This window comes from Hyperolius riggenbachi, chromosome 4 (assembly GCF_040937935.1).
Source record: "Hyperolius riggenbachi isolate aHypRig1 chromosome 4, aHypRig1.pri, whole genome shotgun sequence".
NCBI lineage: Eukaryota > Metazoa > Chordata > Amphibia > Anura > Hyperoliidae > Hyperolius > Hyperolius riggenbachi.
Window position 1 is genome coordinate 48,834,943 of NC_090649.1, and position 23,070 is coordinate 48,858,012.

A 23,070-nucleotide genomic window follows, 5' to 3' on the forward strand; every position below is an offset into this window, starting at 1 on the left:
TCTGTGCTGTTTCTGCCATTCTCTGCTGCAAACCTGGCTTGTAATTGCCAGTTTTAGGCAGTGTTTACAAACAAACTAACCAGCTTCTAATAGGCTCAGCTAAGCAGAGTGTGTTAGTCACACAGAGCCTGCAGGGGGTGTGTACAGCTTCTAGCTAATCACAAGCAGCCCTGCACATTCCAGTCTGACTGCCTCAGCCTGACTGTGCCGACTACAGAGAGAAGATTAGATCATATAACAGAGATAACACAGCTACTGTGCAATTAGGAAAAGCTGCAGTAAGCCAGACCACATTAGAAAAGGCATAGGAACTTATAGCATAGAAGAAATAAAGATAAACAATTTGTTACAGAGTCTCTTTAAAGTGAACCTTAAGTGTAAACAATAAATTGAGTTTTACTCACCTGGGGCATACCTCAGCCCCCTGCAGCTGATCAGTGCCCACGACGAGTCGCTCTGATGCTCCGGGTCCCGCTGGCGGCCACTTTCGGTTTCGCCGTCAGGACCCGTCAGGCTGGGGAACGCGGCTGATACTACGCGTTCCCAGCCAAAATAGCACCCCTATGCGGCCATATGGCCACATAGGGGTGCTATTTTGGCTGGGAACGCATAGAAACGGCCGACTTTCCCAGCCTGAGGGGTCCTGACGGCGAAACGGGAAGTGGCCGCCAGCGGGACTCGGAGCATCAGAGCGACTCGTCGTGGGCACCGATCAGCTGCAGGGGGCTGAGGTAAGCCCCAGGTGAGTAAAACTCAATTTATTGTTCACACTTAAGGTTCACTTTAACTTGGACTGAGTCTGTGGTCTTCCATTTCCTCAATATGTTCCTAACTGTGGAAACAAAGAGCTGAAATCTCTGAGACAGCTTTCTGTATCCTTCACCTAAACCATGATGGTGAACAATCTTTGTCTTCAGGTCAATTGAGAGTTGTTTTAAAGAGGAACTCCAGTGAAAATAATGTAGTAAAAAAAAGTGCTTCATTTTTTACCGTAATTATGTATAAATGATTTAGTCAGTGTTTGCTCATTGTCAAATCTTTCCTCTCTCTGATTTACATTCTGACATTCATTACATGGTGACATTTTTACTGTGGGCAGGTTATGTAGCTGCTCCTAGCTGTTTTGGCTGTTAGAGACAGCTGTAAACAGCTAATTCCTGTCTGTGAACATTGTTACATTGTGGCAGTTTGCCCAGAGTACCGCGGTACTCAGAGCTTCTTGTGGGAGGGGTTTCAGCACAAAATCAGTCATACAGCGCCCCCTGATGGTCTGTTTGAGAAAAGCATTATATTTCTCACGTAAAAGGGGGTATCAGCTACTGATTGGGATAAAGTTCAATTCTAGGTTGGAGTTTCTCTTTAAGACCCCCATGTTGCTACTCTTCAGAGAAAATTAAAAGAGGAGGGAAACTTACAATCGACCCCCTTAAAAACTCTTTCTTATAATTGGATTCACCTGTGTATGTCGGTCAGGGGTCACTGAGCTTACCAAGCCAATTTGAGTTTCAATAATTAGTTATAAAGGTTTTGGAATCAATACAATGACAACAGTGCCCAAATTTATGCACCTGCCTAATTGTATTTAAACAATTATTGCGCACTTTCTGTAAATCCAATAACCTTAATTTCACTTCTCAAATATCACTGTGTTTGTCTCCTATATGATATATTTAACTGACATTTTTTAACCAACGAGTTATACAGGAAAATCATGACGATTTACAAGGTTGCCCAAACTGGCTACCTATACTGGGGGGCTCCCTGGCTACCTATACTGGGGGGCTCCCTGGCTACCTATACTGGGGGGCTCCCTGGCTACCTATACTGGGGGGCTCTCCGGCTACCTATATTGGTGGGCTCTCCTGCTACCTATACTGGGGGGCTCTCCGGCTACCTATACTGGGGGGCTCTTTGGCTACCTATACAAGGGGTGCTCTCTGGCTACTTATACTGGGGGGCTCTCTGGCTACCTATACTGGTGGGCTCTCTGGCTACCTATACTGGGGGGCTCTCTGGCTACCTATACAGTTGGGCTCTCTGGCTACCTATACTGGGGGGCTCTCTGGCTACCTATACTGCGGGGCTCTCTGGCTACTCATACAAGTGGTGCTCTCTGGCAACTTATACTATGGGGCTCTCTGGCTACTTATACTGGGTACTCTCTGGCTACCTATACTGGGGGGCTCTCTGGCTACCTATACTGGGGTGCTCTCTGGGCTACTTATACTGGGGGGCTCTCTGGGCTACCTATATTGGGGGGCTCTCTGGCTACCTATACTGGTGGGCTCTGTGGCTACCTATACTGGGGGGCTCTCTGGCTACCTATACTGGTGGGCTCTCTGGCTACCTATACTGGGTACTCTCTGGCTAAATATACAAGGAGTGCTCTCTGGCTACCTATACTAGGGGGCTCTCTGGCTACCTATACTAGGGGGCTCTCTGGCTACCTATACTAGGGGGCTCTCTGGCTACTTATACTGGGGGGCTCTCTGGCTACCTATTCTAGGCGGGCTCTCTTGCTACCTATACCAGAGGTGCTCTATGGGTACCTATCCTGAGGGACTTTCTGGCTATCTATACTGGGGGGCTCTCTGGCTACGTACACTGGGGGGCTCCCTGGCTACCAATACTGGGGGGGGGGGGCTCTCTGGCTACCTACACTGGAGTGCTCCCTGGCTACCAATACTTGGGGGCTCTTTGGTCACATATACATATAGCTCTATCTATCTATCTATCTATCTATCTACCTACCTATAGCCAGAGAGGGCACCCCAAGTATTAGGTAGCCAGAGAGGGCACTCCAGTATAAAGAGAGGGTGCTCCCGGTGAGAGGGTGCCCCCAGTATAAGTATCCAGTATTTCCCCTGTATAGGTATCCAGAGGGCCCCCCATATAGGTAGTGGTAGAGAGGACATCCTCAGTATTAGCATACAAAAGTAACAGAGGCACCAACAGGATAAAATATCATAAATTTAAAACAAAATAAGATGGGGGGGGGGGGGGGGGGTTAAGGGTGGACTTACCTCCCCAGGACAAACACAACAATTCAATATTATCCCAAAAAAAAGTATTAATTCTTACTCCAAAAATATGCAACGCATTTCACAGGTTTCAAGCCCGCCTCCTCATGCAAAAATACAGCAGGAGTGGGGCACGAGTGCTGTACAGACGTGCTCCTCAGCTATATCTCTGGGTAAGCTAAACACAATGGGGCATATTTACTCAATAGCAGCAAAAATTGCCATGTGCAGGCTGGGTTACCTATGCCAGTTGTGTATCAGCACCGCCCATGTTATCTAAATAATGTGTATGTTGCTAGTGTAACGTGCTACACAACTGTAATTGCAAAATTGCAGTGCTCTTCATATCCATGGAAATGTATCTCTATTAGGTGAATATGCCCCCATGTGCTCTTTTCTTGCTCATTTCTCGATGTCGTTGAATGACCCAGTGTGGGGGAGAAAAACCTATAGGGTTTCCCGCCCACACGGTGATTGCCATTTTCAGCGTTGAAGAGCCCTAAGTGTTAAACACTGAGGTAGCCTCGTATAATAAGATCAACAGACGCGTGCAGATTTATGGGCCAATCCTGCCAGAACACAAAGTGTCTGCTGCTATTTGGCAGCCACGCTGCGATCGGCGGGAGAGACAGCTTGGGATGTCGGCAGCGAGCAGCCAGTCACAGGTCCCCCTAGTTATCAGTGACAGGAACGGTGGCGGTGACAGTTTCCTGGGAAGAGAGCGCTGTCCAGATGGATTGGGAGTAGGCCGACCTCTTGTGGTTGGACGGGAACAGCTGGAAAGGCACAGCAGAGAGTGTGAGGCAGGAGCAGCAGCCAGGCCGGGCCTGTCCTCACACCCTCCTCGCTGTACTGCAGATGACAGCACAGAGCCAGCGCGGATAATGCTTCTGTCACAGGCCCAGCTGTTGGCGGAGCTGCCAGAAACAGGCTCATAAATATTGCACAGAGATTGTGTTTACATCCTAGGAAGAGACAACATCTCCCCTGTACAATAACACCGCGCAGAACCTGCTGCATGAAATCTGCCTCCTCTGGAATAGGTTACCTAACGCCGACACTCCACACTCACAGCAAAATATTCCCCCTGATAGCTACTCAGGGCTTTGTGTGTCAAATAAATCTTGTGTAGCTAAAAAAAAAAGGAAAAAGAGAGAAAAAATCCTGTTTTAGGCTGCTTTCACAGTTAGACCTTACAGGCGCACGTTAGAGCAGCCTGTAACGCACCCCATCGCACAGTAATGAAAAGTCAATGGGCTGTTCACAGTGCCCACGTTGCTTTACATTGTAACGCAGCACGTCAAGTTAAAGTGCTGCGTGCTGTACGTTATAAGCGGCTAAGCCGCGTTAGACTGTTTGCACATGCTCAGTAGTGTTGGAGGAGGAGGTCTCCCCTCCGCGTACGTTAAAAAGGGGCGCTGGGAAAAAAGGGCGCCGGGTTTTTAACGATAAGCATGGATAACGTTTAAAAATGTATTGTACTGTATTTCGTTTAAAATTAATGTTTTATAAAGTTATAAATCATTAAATAATGTGCATTAAATCGGCAATTGTAAAAACGTTAATCTTTCGTTTAAATAGTGAAACGTATAATAACGTTTAAAAAATTTTTTTACTAAGTAACCCTCCCTGTACCTACCCCTAACCCCTAGACCCCCCTGTTGATGCCTAAACCTAAGACCCCCCCTGTTGGTGCCTAATTAACCCTCCCTGTACCTACCCCTAACCCCTAGACCCCCCTGTTAGTGCCTAAACCTAAGACCCCCCTGTTAGTGCCTAAACCTAAGACCCCCCTGTTGGTGCCTAAACCTAAGACCCCCCTGTTAGTGCCTAAACCTAAGACCCCCCTGTTGGTGCCTAAACCTAAGACCCCCCTGTTGGTGCCTAAACCTAAGACCCCCTGTTGGTGCCTAAACCTAAGACCCCCCTGTTGGTGCCTAAACCTAAGACCCCCCTTTTGGTGCCTAAACCTAAGACCCCCTGTTGGTGCCTAAACCTAAGACCCCCCTGTTAGTGCCTAAACCTAAGACCCCCCTGTTGGTGCCTAAACCTAAGACCCCCCTGTTAGTGCCTAAACCTAAGACCCCCCTGTTGGTGCCTAAACCTAAGACCCCCCTGTTGGTGCCTAAACCTAAGACCCCCTGTTGGTGCCTAAACCTAAGACCCCCCTGTTGGTGCCTAAACCTAAGACCCCCCTGTTAGTTTTTTCGTTTAAAAATAATGTAAAAAAAAAAAAAATGTACTGTTTTTCGTTTAAAAATAATGTTTAAAAAAAAATATTGTACTGTTTTTCGTTTAAAAATAAAATTTAAAAATGTATAAATCATTAAATAATGTGTAATCATGAGAAACAGTAATAAAACATTAAGTCTCCGGGCGCCGCTTTTAAAACGTTATTTTTCTCCGGCGCCCTTTTTTCCTATCGGGCGCCCATTAAACGATATTTATTATAGGAGTGAATGGCGGCGCCCGATTTGTCCACTAGCCTCAGGCGCCCGAATTTACTGTTCCCCTCCCCTCCTCCTTCTCGGCCAGCCACATGGCTAATTAATATTCACTGCACGGTGTGATGTGCAGTGTTTACATCCTGGAGCGCCGCTCTGTGCGGCGATTGGCTGGCGGGACCACGTGATGCCGCATGCGTCCAAAAGTACGCATCACGGACGCCAGAGAGCTGCACAACGCGGCTCAGTCTGACGTCCACATCCAACACCACCAGGCGTTGCGTTAGGGGCACGTTATGCGACCATAACGTCCCCTAAAACGCAACGTCCTGGTGGGAAAGTAGCCTTAAAGTAGGCTTTAACATCCAAAAAATAAGAGCTACAAAATAGTACCCCAAAAATATACGCAACCCCCTTTTTTTTCTAAAATAGGTCCCTATATGTTCACCAATTTTTGTCTTTTTACCTGGTCTGGGTGTGTGGCCTAACTGCAGGAATTGTGCAGTGCCAGCGGGATTGTGGGAGCTTTTTCTTTGGGCTACAGTAACAAGTTTATCTAGGCATGCAAATAACACAAAGCTTTATATTTCGGATAAGATAAGGACACTATGACCAGAAAGTATTTTTTTTTTTTTTGTGGGGTGGGGGTATCAGGGGAGGGTAGGAATATGTGCTGGGAGGGGATGAACAGATGGGGGGGATCGAGATAGCTTGGGAGCAAGGCTGTAACTAGGGGGAGCAGCCCCTGCATCTGGGGGGGCCCAGAAGTCTGTGTGTGTGTGGGGGGGAGGGGAGGCAACTACTAGCCTTCCCTTTCTCTCATACCCCAGATCAGGTGGTTTTGTGGCTACACTTGCTATGGGTGTGAAGATCCTGATGGCAACACTTGTTTTGTAAGCTGGGCCCCCAGGCTGTGAGGGTCACCAAGAAGCAATAAGGGGCCCGTGAAAGTTTTGCTGGGTGGTCCCATGATTTGTAGTTTGTTGTTGTGCCCCTGCTTGGGAGGGTTACATTACAGGGGTTATTTTGGAGCAATTGCCGCAATATAGAGGCGGAATAGTAAGAAGAAAGTAATTTCGGGGTACAGCCAGGTCATGGAGGGAAACAAGTGTTTTACATGTGGGGTTATGTTGTGGGCTATTTCTTGAGCATGGAAGAGGCCTTGTAGGTGTGTCCCATAGAAGAACTTCAGCAAACTCCAGGAACCGGGGATGATGAAGGGGGGGGGGGGACAGAGAACACCATGCGAGCCATTGGGGATATCTATAGATATACCTTTGACAACACTGCACCCGATGTGATAGACGTCTGCGCTACAGGAAGTGACTCAAGCGGCTTATTGGCTAGCCCAGCACTCATGTACACAAGCTGCTTATTGGCTAGCCCAGCACTCATGTACACAAGCTGCTTATTGGCTAGCGTTCATGTATACAAGGTGCTTATTGGATAGCCCAGCATTCATGTACACAAGCTGCTTATTGCCTAGCCCAGCACTCATGTACACAAGCTGCTTATTGCCTAGCCCAGCGCTCATGTACACAAGATGCTTATTGGCGAGCTTCAAGTGACAATAAATTGCATAATATATTTTTGCATCACTGATAAATGCTCATGTGCACATGGTGCTTATTGGTTAGCCCAGTACTGACGTACACAAGCTGCTTATTGGTTTGTCTAGCATTCATGTACACAAGCTGCTTATTGGTTTGTCTAGCATTCATGTACACAAGCTGCTTATTGGCTAGCCCAGCATTCATGTACACAAGCTGCTTATTGGCTAGCCCAGCATTCATGTACACAAGCTGCTTATTGGCTAGCCCAGCGCTCATGTACACAAGCAGCTAATTGGCTAGCCCAGTGCTCATGTACACAAGCTGGTCATTGGCTAGCCCCACACTCATGTACACAAGCTGCTTAATGGCTAGCCCAGCACTCATGTACACAGGCTGCTTATTGGCTAGCCCAGCGCTCATGTACACAAGATGCTTATTGGCTAGCCCAGCGCTCATGTACACAAGGTGCATATTGGCTAGCCCAGCATTCATGTATACAAGGTGCTTATTGGCTAGCCCAGCATTCATGTATACAAGGTGCTTATTGGCTAGCCCAGTACTCATGTACACAAGGTGCATATTGGCTAGCCCAGCATTCATGTATACAAGGTGCTTATTGGCTAGCCCAGCATTCATGTATACAAGGTGCTTATTGGCTAGCCCAGCATTCATGTATACAAGGTGCTTATTGGCTAGCCCAGCATTCATGTATACAAGGTACTTATTGGCTAGCCTAGTACTCATGTACACAAGGTACATATTGGCTAGCCCAGCATTCATGTACACAAGGTGCTTATTGGCTAGCCTAGTACTCATGGACACAAGGTGCATATTGGCTAGCCCAGCATTCATGTACACAAAATTGCTTATTGGCTAGCCCAGTACTCATGTACACACGGTGCATATTGGCTAGCCCAGCATTCATGTATACAAGGTGCTTATTGGCTAGCCCAGCATTCATGTACACAAGGTGCTTATTGGCTAGCCCAGCGCTCATGTACACAAGCTGCTTATTGGCTAGCCCAGGGCTCATGTACACAAGATGCATATAGGCTAGCCCAGTACTCATGTACACAGGCTGCTTATTGGCTAGCCCAGCGCTCGTGTACACAAGCTGCTTATTGGCGAGCTTCAAGTGACAATACATTTCATAATATATTTTTGCATCACTGATAAATGTTTACAGGGACATTACCCAATATGTTATCTCACTCTCAATACAAATGTTGCTAAATCTTGCAGTTGTATGTAATGATGCACATCAGTCTGTGTTTCCTGTGAGTGGAATGTATGTGGGTAAAATGTATGCAGTATATATATATATATTTATATATATATACATATACATATATACACACACACACACACACACACACACACACACACACACACACACACACACACACACACACACACACACACACACACACACACACACACACACACACACACACACACACACACACACACACACACACACACACACACACACACACACACACACACACACACACACACACACACACACACACACACACATAAACTACTTGCTGAGATGCAGTAGAATAGAACACCCTGTGAATTAGGAAATACTTTATTCAGTGTTCTTGTAGTGCCACCTTCTGGACACTACAAGGAAATGCATACTACCTTTGAAAGTGAAAGAAGTTTTCCAAGTCAAATCAGAATCAATTTTATTTGACCAAATAAGTTTACACTTACAAGGAATCTGACTTGACAGTTGCCTAGTGAACCTTAACTGAGGGAGGGGGAAAGAGTTCCACTTATCTGGGGCTTCTACCGGCCAGCTGCAGACGTCCTGTGCCCAAGCCGGGACAAACCAATCCTCTGCAGCGAGCAAGAATCGTTTTCGGTGACTGACCAATCGCTGGGCCACTGTGCCTGTGCCGCCCTGGCCGCGTGAGTCCCTGATTGTGCTCCCGTTGCCGTCCTGCACATGCGCATTACGAGAAATACTACCTTGCTTAGGGCCCCATTCCACCTTAAAGGAATGATCCGCGGTACAAAAAAAAAAAGTTCCACTTACCTGGGGCTTCCTCCAGCCCGGGGCAGCCGTCCTGCTGTGCTCCCGCCGCAGCTCCGGTAGTTCCCTGTCCTCTGCGCCAGGTCGGGCTCCGGGTCGGCCTCTTCTGCGTTCCACCGCGGGCGTCACGTGGTCCGGCCGACATCATCTGAACGCTACTGCGCAGAGCTACTGGGCCTGCACAGTAGCGTCCAGATGACGTCGGCAGGACCACGTGACCCGCGCCGTGGAGCGCAGAAGAGGCCGACCCGGAACCCGACCTGGCGAGGTCGGCTCCGCCGGCGAAGAGGACCGGGAACCACCGGAGCTGCGGCGGGGCACAGGACGGCTGCCCCGGGCTGGAGGAAGCCCCAGGTAAGTGGAACTTTTTTTTTAATTTTCCGCGGATCATTCCTTTAAACCATCATTGCTGTAGTCTGCTCCGTTTAAGTCCTGTGAAGTCAGCGAACCAGCTGGGTTGCGGGCCACTATATATGTGCTGTTCTGGGCCACACGCCTCATTCATCGCACTCTCCTTGGCGGGAACGATCTGTGCAAGTGTAGTGAAAAGTCTTACAAACTGCAAATGTGCAAAACACACCCGGCAATTTGATCACATAACTTGAAACATCAGTGCAAAAGAATGTGTTTTATTCTCTGCGGGAGGGGCTGCTGCTTGGATTGCATCATCCTGCTATTCATACTGCAAGAGGGCTGGGCACAGACAGTCATACTCAAAAGACAGAGGCCTACAGCAGTGATGCAGTAAGTCACCAGTGGTGTATTTAACATCAGCTAAGCAAAGATCTTCTACACAGATGCAAAGAAGCTCTACAGATAGATCTTTTAGGGCTGGTGCACACCGAGCGGCTTTTTGGGCGTTTTCAGATCCGCTTGCGGCTGCGGATCTGCTTGGTCAATGTATCTCAATGGGGTGGTGCACACCAGAGCGGCAGGCGTTTTGCAGAAACGAAAAATGCCTGGGTGAGGCATTTTTTGGATTTCGGATGCGTTTCTGCCTCAATGTTAAGTATAGGAAAAACGCAAACCGCTCTGAAAAACGCCTGTTCAGAGCGGTTTTGCAGGCGTTTTTGTTACAGAAGCTGTTCAGTAACAGCTTTACTGTAACAATATATGAAATCTACTATACTGAAAACCGCAGCAGCAATCCGCAAAACGCTAGCAAAACGCCTCATAAAAATAAACAAAAGCGTTTAAAAATCTGCTAGCATTTTGCGGATCTGCTAGCGGGTTTTGGTGTGCACCAGCCCAAAGAGAGATAAAACTCCATATAAACTAAACTAAAAAAAAAACAAAAAAAAACACACCAACAAGACATTGCTTATTTACCTTACCCGTATATTCTGGTGTATAAGACGACTGGGCGTATAAGATGACCCCCCAACTTTTCCAGTTAAAATATAAAGTTTGGGATATACTCGCCGTATAAGACTAAACCACACCAAATAAAAACTTAAAAAAAAAAAATCATATACTGGTGTAGGAACAGATGCTGGTGCTGTACTGTATGTGGTACCCAGTAAATAACAGTATGTAGGTGATTGACTGGTTGGATTGGTCAACTCTCCCTCTCTCTTAGTGCTCTTTCACATTAGGGCAGATTTTCTGCGTTTCAACCAGGGCTGTGGAGTCGGTCCAAAAATCCACCGACTCCGACTCCTCAGTTTAGGATTCCACCGACTCCGACTCCACGACTCCGATTCCTCTAATTTGCATATTACAATTTTGTTGATTAAAAGTATGTAACATGAAACTCGTCTCTTGACTGCCAACGCTTAGGAATTTTACAAGACAACTGAAGTGAGAAGGATATGTAGACTACTATATTTATTCCCTTTAGACTAAAACTAGTCCTTGGTAAGAGTACTTGTAAAAGGTACAAACCGGAACAAAGAACATCTATCAGGCCCTAGGCAATGTAAGTGTGGGTACATGTAAGAATGATGTGCAGGTACTCTGCAGGGGAATGAGGAGATTGTAAACAGACAACACCTCTGTGTTCAATGTGCACAGCATTCTCAGTGGATTCCCTGCAGCTCTGTGGGGAGTGCATATGTAGAATATAGTACTACTGTGTAACAAAGTAAACCTGAGACAGATGAAATTAAAGTTTTATACATACCTGGGGCTTCCTCCAGCCGCCTTCAGGATAATCAGTCCCTCGTTGTCCTCCTCCACCACCTGGATCTTCTGCTATGAGTCCAGGTACTTGAGCCAGTCTGGTGTAGTGCGCATGCACACACTCCGCCTGTGCAGCACAATTGCGCAGGTGCAGAATGTTCCTGGCTGTGGGAGCGGCATGCGGCCGGACAGCGCTGACTGGCTGAATTACCAGGACTCATAGCAGAAGATCCGGGTGGTGGAGGACAGCGAGGGACTGATTAGCCTGAAGGGGGCTGGAGGAAGCCCCAGGTATGTATAAAACTTTACTTTTCATCCGTCTCAGTTACCCTTTAATTTGTAGTCACCAAACCAAATTTTAACAACATATCACATTATTTGATTTCATCAGCAAATGGAGTGCATACATTTGCATAAATCAGCATCAATGCAGAATTATTTCCATCTCATTGACCATCTCTATTAGTGACACAGCTACACATCAGGCTTTATTCTTACAGCATAGATGTTATTTAGTATATATAAGAGATTCCTGTGTACACATCATATATACAGTCACAATCAGATATGTATATCTGACCTTAAAAATACGGGGACTGCTTTATTGAAGCAGCACAAGTAACTAATTTTGATTGGTTTATTTCATTTTTGTGGACTAAGCACAGCTATTACTGTATATATACTGTATATATACATTATTTTTAATGACTATTATCTGAGAAATAGAAAAATTTATCATATTTTCTATTTTAATTACAGTTCCAAATTCATTAGGAGTCGGAGTCGGTGCATTTTTTCCCGACTCCGACTCCAGGCACCCAAAATTGCCCGACTCCACGACTCCGACTCCACGACTCCGACTCCACAGCCCTGGTTTCAACGCAACGGGTGAAGTTTGTGTTACCCAAGGTGAAATGAAAGCCCATAGACTTTCATTTTAGCTTTCACATATAACGCAGCCTTTTTGTGCGTTGCGTTACACTGCACCCAGGCGCAGTTTTCTGGCCGACGCTAGCTTTACGCGTTACAATGTCAGTCAATGTAAAACGCACACTATGCGCGTTTTTAATCCGTTAACGCAGGCAATCAGTCCCAGAATGCAACAGAGGAACAATGTAGAAAGTTGAAAACTAAAAGAAAAAAAATTACCTGCGTTTTCCTATGTGCTGTAACGGATTGAAAACGGATTAAAAACGCACACTCACTGCAGTGCAACGCATATCAAAACGCATTAAAATGCATACAACAAAACGCATGCTTTGAGCGTTCTCCAACGCAAGCTCTAATGTGAAAGAGCCCTAAGTGGATTGGTCAGCTCTCCCTGTCTCCCTGTTTATCAGAGCAGAATGGAAGAATAGATCCCGCTGTGCCCATAAACCACGCCTCTTTCACCCGTCTGGCCCATCCTTGTATCCTATTTACCTCCTTCTCTGCCTCTCAGATCTCGCACATGTGTGCCTGCGCCGCTTCACTACAGTCCTCAGCAGCGAGATCTGAGAGTCGGTAACAGGATAGGGCGTATCACCCGGCATCAATGACACCCGGCGTATAAGACGACCCCTGACTTTCCAGAAGATTTTAAAGGGTTAAAAAGTAGTCTTATACGCCAGAGTATACAGTACATATCCTGCTGTTTTTAGTGTTCACTGTTAGATTTAGGAGAAATGTGATATGAAAAAAAAGAAAATAATATTTCTGCTGGTTTCCATCTTTTCTTTTTTTATTTTTCAACCCAGCTCAGTATTTTCTCTCTCTACTACCACAGCTTACAGTGCCTCCCACAGCGACCATCACCTAGACAACAGGCTTATGCTAGGTATACACCATACAATTTTCTGGCAGATTTACCTGCCAGATTGATTATTTCCATCATGTCTGATCCTAATTGCGATCCATTTTTCAATTTTCTGAATGTTTTTTAATCTTTGTTTTGATTTTTTTTCATTCAGTTCTATGAAAATCAATAAAAAAAAACGGGAAAAAAAAAGGGAAAAAGAATGATTAGAAAATCGAAAAATCTATCGAAATTCAGATCGGACATGTCGGAAATATTCAATCTGGCAGGCAAATCTGCCAGAAAATTGTCTGGTGTGTACCTAGCATAACATCACTGTGCAATCTCTTCAAAGAAAGTGGTTAATTCAATTACTTCTGGTCATAGTGTCCTTATCTTATCCAAAATGGGAAACTTTCTGTTATTTGCATGCTGAGATAAGTTTGTTATTGTAGCTAAAAGAAAACTTCCCTCAATCCCCCTGGCACTGCTCAGTTCTTGCAGTTAGGCAAAGATACCAAGACCAGGTAAAAAGAAAAAAAATGGGGTTTGCATATATTCTTGGTGCACTGACAATTTTTTTTTTATTTTCAGATGTTACAATCCCCTTTAAGAAAACATTGATAATAATGATGATAAACCCAGGCCAGGCATGTGGGGTCACAGAGTTCTCCGTCGGTCCCGGCCTGTGCACTGTGAGCCTGCGGTTCAAGAGCTCCGGTGAGACTGTTTGGTATTACTGGATCCCCTCACCGCTCTTCCTCGTTAGCCGCGTTTAATTAACATTGTGTCGTGTGTGTTGTATTTGGCAGGCCTCTTTGTTTTGTTTTCAGTTCGCAGCTTCTCCACTTTAAAGACGTAATTCTTTGTTCAAACAATGTAAAATATGTTGTTACGTTTTCCCATGAGACACAGACGGGCTATGCAAATGTGTCAGCGCTTTCCCATCATATTTCATCGCTCTCCTCTCGGGAACCGTCACTTCTCAGCCGAGCGCAAGCCAAGAACCCGGCCCAGACATGACTTACTACAATAACAAGGCCTAATGGATAGGCATGCTTATTCCACGCTATTTATTATCTGCCCCTGCTCTGCTCACCTCCCCTAAAAACAACAGCCCCCCGTATGTGCCTAATAGTCCCAAATGTCCCTCTTGTCATGCACTAACCCGAGTACAGAATGTATCATCATTCTAAACTTTACTTCCAAGGACTCAACTTCTAAACACATTCAACTTAAAAATAACGGAACCTGCCTGTAAGGAATGGCCCGCCTGTATTCCAAAAATGAGACCATAGGCCAGCATTCGATAAATGAGACCATAGGCCAGCATTCGATAAATGAGACCATAGGTCGGCATTCATTAAACAATAGCTTTATTAAATGAGACATTAGCTTCAATAAAAACATTGAGGCCCCTTTTACATTTGCCTCGTAAGTGTGCGTTGCGTTACCCTGTTTTGTCCGCAGGGTAGCGCAGCGACAATGCAAGGCAACAAAGGCCTAATACAATAACCGCCTCGCGTTGCACCAGAAGTTCCTGATCAACCGCTGACCCTCGCGGCCAAGCAGTGGGGGTAAGAATACATGTAAGTCACTGGGCGACGCAGAGATTTTAAATTTGTTGGCAGTGCGGCACGCATGTGCGGAAGGACACAAATACAACGGGGAACCCAGGAATTCCAGTGACATACTTGCTATCCAGCAGGGAGTATATCAGCAAATGCGACAGGCAGCAAATGGCGTGTGGGGAGGCGTGTGGAGGGGTGGCACTATGCGTATGACCGTCAGCGCACGCTGCCGCAAGGTCATCTCAAGTTTTTGCAATGCGAAACCGGCCTGAAACCTAATGTACATCTATTAAAACCAGGGGTGTAATTAGAGGGGAGCAGACCCTAAAGGGCCGAGAGCTGTATGGAGCCCCAAATCACTAACCTTCCCTCCCTCCAATACAGGTGTCCATACTCCAAGTCAGGTGTTTTTGTGGTCTACACCTGTTACAAGTGTGAAGCTCATGATGAATACACTTGTTTTATGACCCCTTGAAATGGGGCTCCCAGGCTGTGAGGGTCACAAAAAGGAGGCAAGTGAAGGGGTGCAACAATGAGGGGCCCCGGCAACGTTTTGCTGAGGACCCCATAATTATTAGTTAAAAAAAAGTATAAAAAGTATAACATTAATTGTAAACTAATCAAAATATTGAATAGATTTGCCTGTTCTTTGCCCGATCAAAGATGATTGTGGCGGGGGCCACAAGCAGAAGTAGCATGCAAGCAATGTTTGCGTATCTTTGTGTTCCATTGGTAGAACAAGTGTAGCTAAGTGGAAGATCAACAATAAACAATTATTATCTGGAGAATTTTAGCGGTTTACCTGAATATAAATTGTACAGAGAGTGCCTATAATAAACGTGTTTTTTTTTTCATGGACATGCATTTTTCATGGTATGCATGACTGGAAGTTTGTTGGGGTGTGGTTGGAAGTAATGTACAATCCACCCCTTTCAACGAAGACTTATGGAATAAGGCATGGCAAGGACTTTCAAACTCCACCCATTTCAATGGAGACTGATGGGATGAGGCATGGTCAGGATGTTTGTACCCCACCCATTTTAAATGAAGCTTTATGGAATGAGGCATGGCCAGGACTCCCAGGCTCCATCTGTTTCTCTGAAGACTTATGGCAAGGAGGGACAACAAGAGCTCCCACGCTTCATCACTTTCAAAAAAGCATAATGGAAGGAGGCATGGCCAGGACCCCCAAGTCTTTGGCAAGTATAGGGACCTTTCCAGTTAGACCAATCAGTGAGGACAACTCAGAGGCAAGATAAGATTAGAAAACACCATCAGCCCGGCTATCCCATCTCTTACATCAAAATGGCAACTGAACCCCATGTGCCACAAGGTCTCAAATTGCTACCCATCAATAGGTAGAAATATCTAAACAGGGTCCAACGAGGCTTCTAATCAGTCAAAGCTTCTATCTCTAACTATACCTCAAGGAGCTCACAAGCTACAGTAATGTCCCTACCATGGTTATAGTCTAATATCACTATCAAAATCAAATGCAAGTCGGGGGAAGGGGGACCACATTACATTTTGTTTCAGCCAATGATAAGTGTATTACGCACCTCCCCAGGTAAGAACATGCGTGCATGAGCAGAAAGGCGCATGCATGTCTGACGGGTACACTGGTCAATGAGGTGCTAATCATTACAATTTGATGTTAATTGTATGCAAATTCATTTAGCTGTGAACTGGACCTACAAGCTTCTGATTGGCCAATTTCCACGCTGGATGATGAATTTGACATAAAAGTATCTGATTGGCCATTTGCATTGGTCAGCGGGAATGATGTGTCACCAGACCATTTGTTGCATCTCACACCACCAATGTCTGTAAGCTCTGCACATAACGTTCGTTCTCATCACCCATAATGAAGGCATAAAAACGGTATTTACAAGTAATCGTACCACCGATCTATAACCACAGGAATGTGAGGTACTTACTATTCAGCTCCCAGCCTGAACAATACACATCTGTTGGCGTGGTGAGGTGGTGGAACACTTGGCAGGGTGACTCACAGATGGTAACGGAGGTGTTTCCAGGAGAGAATCCTGAGCCAGAAATATGGAGACTTCTATTACTACCACAATCTGAAAACACAACAGGAAACCTCAATGAGTACTTGGTTATAGTAATAAAACAATATCTAGTTTAGACGCGTATAGTTGGTAGGGTGGCCTAGATCAGAACTACTATACAGAGTATCTGACATCTTTCAAAGACAGTCTTGTAGTGTAAAGCTGTTTAGGCACATAGAGTAGCATGCCTGGAAACTTGGGTGCCACCATACATCGCAATGTAGACTGAGGTTATGACGGCACTGACTGGTCAATTTAGGCGCTGGAGTTCAGTTATTATATAGCCAAACTCTGGTTATGGTTGGAGGGAAGGAAGTGGCAATGCGCAGAGTTTGGCTAAAATGTAGCCCAACTCTAAACAGCAGGGGAGGTATGTCGGTGGTGCCAGCCAAACCTTGGATATTGGTAGAGGGGTTTAGTTATCAGTGCATGGAGTTCAGGGGAGGCAGGGCAGGGTTAAACGTATTTGGGTGCCCAGAGTTCAGCTATTATGTAGCCAAACCCCACATTGGCTCTAACTTAGCATTAGGCATAGTGGTGTGTGTGTGTGTGTGTGTGTGTGTGTGTGTGCATGCGTGTATATAGAGTGTTTGTGTGTGTGCCTGTGCATGCATGTTTGTGTGTGTGCGTATAGAAAAAGCGTGTGTGTGTGTGTGTGTGTGTGTGTGTGTGTGTGTGTGTGTGTGTGTGTGTGTGTGTGTGTGTGTGTGTGTGTGTGTGTGTGTGTGTGTGTGTGTTGTAGTGCGTATATGTGTGTATGTGTCGGGGAGGGGTAGGCATAGGTAGCAGAGGGTGAATATGAGAGATGGGTTCGTAAAGGCAACAGTAGAATATTGGTAACATTATCGATATTCTACTCTTGGTATTACCTAGTGGCCACATTTCTCAACGTCTTTTTTGCATGAATGCCCCTAGGCCAGTTTTTTGACGCGCTTTACCATGAGTAGTTATTCTTTCACCAATTTTACACATTGTTATGCTTTCAATTATCCTGTAAGACAAGAAAGCTAGACAGTAAAGTTCACTCACCAATGTTATTCCTTAGAGACGTGATTATGAGCGGCAGAGTAAACGTGATATTGGAGATGGCCCATCCTCTGAAAGCGTCCAGACATCGGACCTCATAGCTTCCTGCAGGTAAATCAGGAACAACACACTGTACTATTGAACCGTTTCCTGTAATATTTCCACAGGTATGATCCTCCACTGTGATGTGCAAGTTCTCCAAAGATGTTATTCCAGACACGGCAATCTTTAGCACAGGAGGTCTTTCCACCAGAGCATGGACCACGGGAGTATATTCCACACTGAAATCTACAGTACCAGCTGTTACGTTGTAATCATCCACTTGTACTTCTACATTCATGGTTCCACGTAATGGTGGGACAATGCATCTGACCATTGTGGAATTAGTGGTAGTAACCCGGCAATGATGGAGGCTTCCAATGAAGACAAATGTAGATCTCTGGCCTTGAAGACCAGAACCTTCTATAGTTAAGCAACCACCTCCATTGAGGCTGAAATTCCGAGGATACAAGTTGGTTATTACAGGCTCTACGGTAAAGTTAAAGGATTTATTGGAAAGACATGCATGGCCATCTGCTGCAAATGGAAAGGTTACTGTGTGATTCCCGACAGTAATGGTCTCATCAAGGTGACATTTCACCAATGTTTCATTACCAAATTTCACAAGGCACCCGGAGTTACCGTCGGCGTCCACCAGAATGACGAGTTTTTCATACAACCTCTCTCCCAACACGTGCAGAACAAAGGAGGCTCCTTCTAGTCTGAGAAGAACTTCTTTTATCACAGGGGTCAATTGTGGATCCATATAAAAACTGCAGTTTGATCCACAAACTGAAGGAACATCATTAATAATGACAGTTAGTTTAACATAAGTAGCGGCTGAGATGTTGGGGTGACCACCGGTCTCTATCCGACATTGGATGGCGCTACTATTAACACTGAGAACAGTACAGAAATAATCTTCTGATAGGTTTACAACTATGGAACTGTTCGTGATTTCATGGAACGTTCCACAAATAGTCACAGCTGTGCCACCACAGACAGGACCTTCTCCAGGAATTATGGAGGACACGACTGGTACAAGTTCCACTGTCTGATTTCCTGGGGGAATGCTGGCAAATCCCAGATTCTTCTCATAGACCTTCAAGAAGTATCTACCAACTTTGAAACCATGAAGAGATATTTTGAAGCTCTGGTTTTGCAATTCTCCATAAGAAATGTTAAATTCTACCTCGTACTGATTACTTTTAAGCAAAATAACCCCATCTGAAAGGTTAGATCCTGATAAATAAATCCACAGGCTCTCGTTTAATACAGACCAGGAAAGATTTGTGATAATTGGAGTGAAGTCTCTGTGATACGTGAACACAAAGTCATTGGGGATTGAGGAATTGGAAATGACTGCTCCAGTTGTGGAATTACGAATAGAAACGACAAGAGGAACTGTAATGTTTCCTTCTTCAGAGTCAGCAGAGGAGAAGGCCGGTGTCTCGCATGTAATAACGTTATTGGTTGTGTGAAGGATCTTGCAGGGTTGTGATCCAACAGTGACTGAAATCAAAGATGTATTTGTTGTGAATCCTTCACCAAAGAGGTCAATAAGTGTCCCACCTACAAAAAGCAAACAGGCATATTACATTTGTGAATTTATTGGATGAGAATATGGTATTTGCTGTCCCCTTTCATCACTATGATGATACATTGGTTATAATCTTACTGTCATGTGTCCCACCAGCCATTTTATAGATTGGTTTACAAAAACAGGTTGTTTTTTTTTATTTACAAAATCTTTACTTTAACTTTTTAATAACCACTACCCATGTTTGCTGTAGGTGGATCTCTTAAAGGATTCTTTAGTGCTGTGAAAAATGTAAAAATCGGGAGCAGGCATGAGCAGGAAGCTCTCCTCATGCCCACCACTCCCCCCGCTCTCCTCCACCTGCCTCTGCCATGTTTTAATGCCCCCCCCCCCGCAAGCTAGCTTCCCGGTCAGTGAGCAAAGCGCAGGCACTGCCCAGCAATGCTTGTCCTTGAACTCACACCCGCGGCCAGGAGATCTCTGCACATGCACACATCACAACTTTGTAGTGCACATGCGCAGAGCGCTCTCGGCCCACGGGCAAGAGCAGAGCAGGGAGTGCTTCCTACACATGCCTGCTCCCCCGTTTTTACATTTTTCACAGCCCTAATGTATCCTTTAATTAAGGACCACAGGCTTAAACCCACCTAGTGACAAGCCATTTTTTACTAATTAGGCCACTGCAGCTTTAAGGCCTCGCTGCAGGGCCGAACAACCTAGCACACAAGTTATCCCCCCCCCACCCCCTTTTCTGCCCATCAACAGAGCTTTCTGTCTGTGGGCACTAATTCCTGCAGGGATGTTAATTTAATTATTTGTCTTTTTTTTTTAAATAAACGTATGCATTTTTTTTTTATTACCATCCCCCCCCCAGCCATTTAGCGTGATCGGCTGTCATAGGCATCAGCTTATGACAGCGGATTGCTTTAGTGCCTCCCAGGGGGACAGCCGTGCCACACCGCTGTACCCAGTACAGCGCTGCCTTAGGTTGCAGCGCTGTATAGTGTAATTAGACGGCGGTTTCGCCGTCTAACAGTCTCCTAGTGGAGACTGATGACGGAGCTGAGCCGGAGATGCGCACGCATCGGCGAGCGCGATCTCCTGCAAAACCCCGCCCCCCAGGACTTCACGCCAATTGGTGTGGAGTGGTCCTGGGGCTGCCGCCGCGTTCATTACAATCAGCGTGGAGCGGTCAGCGAGGGGTTAAAGGACAGCTTATCAAAAAATGCTTAAAGGACCACTATTAAGACAAATGTTAACATTTAAAATACATACATATAAAATGTGCATTTCTCCCAGAGTAAAATGTGCAATAGATTCTTCCTCCCCTCCCTGTTCCTGTCACATGCAGTAGGGAGTAAAAAGATGGCAAGTCTGAAAGATTTTAGACTTGTCCAACTACTCATGGGGGATTTTCAGTATTACCTTTATTTTTTTTTACAAAAGTAATCCCTAAAAACGATCTATATAAGACTGTCAGCCTCCCTACTCCCTTGCACACTATTCTGGCAGCTGGACTGAGCAACTGCCGTTCAGTGAGTGCTTTTGCATATAAATAAATAAATAAATACTTGAGAACCGCTGTGAGGAGATAAACTAATCCAAAATCTGTCAGATGTTTTATTGGCTACTGTAACTGACAGCAACATAGGAAAAATGTAAATGTATAGTGCATTTTATTCTGATAAAAATGTACATTTATATGTATGTATATTGTATACACTTTTCACAATCAATGACATTTAAAGTGGGTTGCAAAAGTATTCAGCCCCCATGAAGTTTTCCTTATTTTGTCACATTACTGTCACAAACATGCGTCAATTTTATTGGAATTCCACGTGAAAGACCAACACAAAGTGGTGTACATGTGAGAGAAGTGGAACGAAAATCATACATGATTCCAAACATTTTTTACAAATAAATAGCTGCAAAGTGTGGTGTGCGTAATTATTCGGCCCCCTGAGTCAATACTTTGTAGAACCACCTTTTGCTGCAATTACAGCTGCCAGTCTTTTAGGGTATGTCTCTACCAGCTTTGCACATCTAGAGACTGAAATCCTTGCCCATTCTTCTATGCAAAACAGCTCCAGCTCAGTCAGATTAGATGGACAGCGTTTGTGAACAGCAGTTTTCAGATCTTGCCACAAATTCTCGATTGGATTTAGATCTAGACTTTGATTGGGCCATTCTAACACACGGATATGTTTTGTTTTAAACCATTCCATTGTTGCCCTGGATTTATGTTTAGGGTCGTTGTCCTCCTGGAAGGTGAACCTCCGCCCCAGTCTCAAGTCTTTTGCAGACTCCAATCGGTTTTCTTCCAAGATTGCCCTGTATTTGGCTCCATCCATCTTCCCATCAACGCTGACCAGCTTCCCTGTCCCTGCTGAAGAGATGCATCCCCCGAGCATGATGCTGCCACCACCATATTTGACAGTGGGGATGGTGTGTTCAGAGACCAGAGTGATGGGCAGTGTTAGTTTTCCGCCACACATAGCGTTATGCATTTTGGCCAAAAAGTTCCATTTTGGTCTCATCTGACCAGAGCACCTTCTTCCACATGGTTGCTGTGCCCCCCACATGGCTTGTGGCAAACTGCAAACGGGACTTCTTATGCTTTCTGTTAACAATGCCTTTCTTCTTGCCACTCTTACATAAAGGCCAACTTTGTACAGTGCATGACTAATAGTTGTCCTATGGACAGATTCCCCCACCTGAGCTGTAGATCTCTGCAGCTCGTCCAGAGTCACCATGGGCCTCTTGACTGCATTTCTGATCAGCGCTCTCCTTGTTCGGCCTGTGAGTTTAGATGGATGGCCTTGTCTTGGTAGGTGTACAGTTGTGCCATACTCTTTCCATTTCTGAATGATCGCTTGAACAGTGCTCGGTAGGATGTTCAAGGCTTTGGAAATCTTTTTGTAGCCTAAGCCTGATTTGAATTTCTCAATAACTTGATCCCTGACCTGTCTTGTGTGTTCTTTGGACTTCACGGTGTTGTTGCTCCCAATATTCTCTTAGACAACCTCTGAGGCCCTCACAGAGCAGCTGTATTTGTACTGACATTAGATTACACACGGGTGCACTCTATTTAGTCATTAGCACTCATCAGGCAATGTCTATAGGCAACTGACTGCACTCAGATCAAAGGGGGCCGAATAATTATGCACACACCACTTTGCAGTTATTTATTTGTAAAAAATGTTTGGAATCTTATATGATTTTCGTTCCACTTCTCACATGTACACCACTTTGTGTTGGTCTCTCACATGGAATTCCAATATAATTGATTCATGTTTGTGGCAGTAATGTGACAAAATGTGGAAAACTTCAAGGGGGCCGAATACTTTTGCAACCCACTGTAAATTCGTGTTGTATGCGGGTGAATGCACATACAGTATATTCACTATTCAAATGTAAGGCTTTACCGCCCCTCCCCTTCCCCTCCCCCAAGTTCAATTACATTTTTTCAAAGTTGAAATTAATCATTTAATTGAAATTAATTTGTTTAAAGTTGCATTTATTCAGTAAGGATCGAGATTATTCCTCTGGAGTTTGATGTAGTTTTCATTTTACTAGTTTCCTGGAGTAGCACATTGAGCTCAGCAGCTATTCTGTGTCACATCGCAAACAGTTCAGTGATAAGCTAGGTACACATGATACAATTTTATGTTAGATTTACCTGCCAGATCGATTTTTCCAACATGTCCGATGTTAATTACGATTGATTTTCTGATCGATTTCTATAAAAGTGAACAGAAATCGATCGGAATAACGTTTGAAAATTTGCTCGAAATTAAGATTGGACATGTTGGAAAAAACCTCACCCTGTATTGCAAGCATTCCAATATAATCATAAATGGTTCTGC

At 45.1% G+C, this 23,070-nt stretch overlaps 1 protein-coding gene across 3 annotated transcripts in view; it reads right to left on the minus strand.

Moving 5' to 3' along the window:
- Positions 1–23,070, minus strand: part of PKHD1 (PKHD1 ciliary IPT domain containing fibrocystin/polyductin) — a 607,682-nt gene that overhangs the window by 499,473 nt on the left and 85,139 nt on the right. For all 3 annotated transcript variants that reach the window (XM_068280030.1, XM_068280029.1, XM_068280031.1), the window contains exons 31-32: positions 17,629–19,236; positions 16,465–16,611 (exon numbers count right to left, since the gene is read on the minus strand). In XM_068280030.1, coding sequence (XP_068136131.1) covers positions 16,465–16,611; positions 17,629–19,236 — 1,755 coding nt within the window. The remainder of the gene's footprint in view (positions 1–16,464; positions 16,612–17,628; positions 19,237–23,070) is intronic.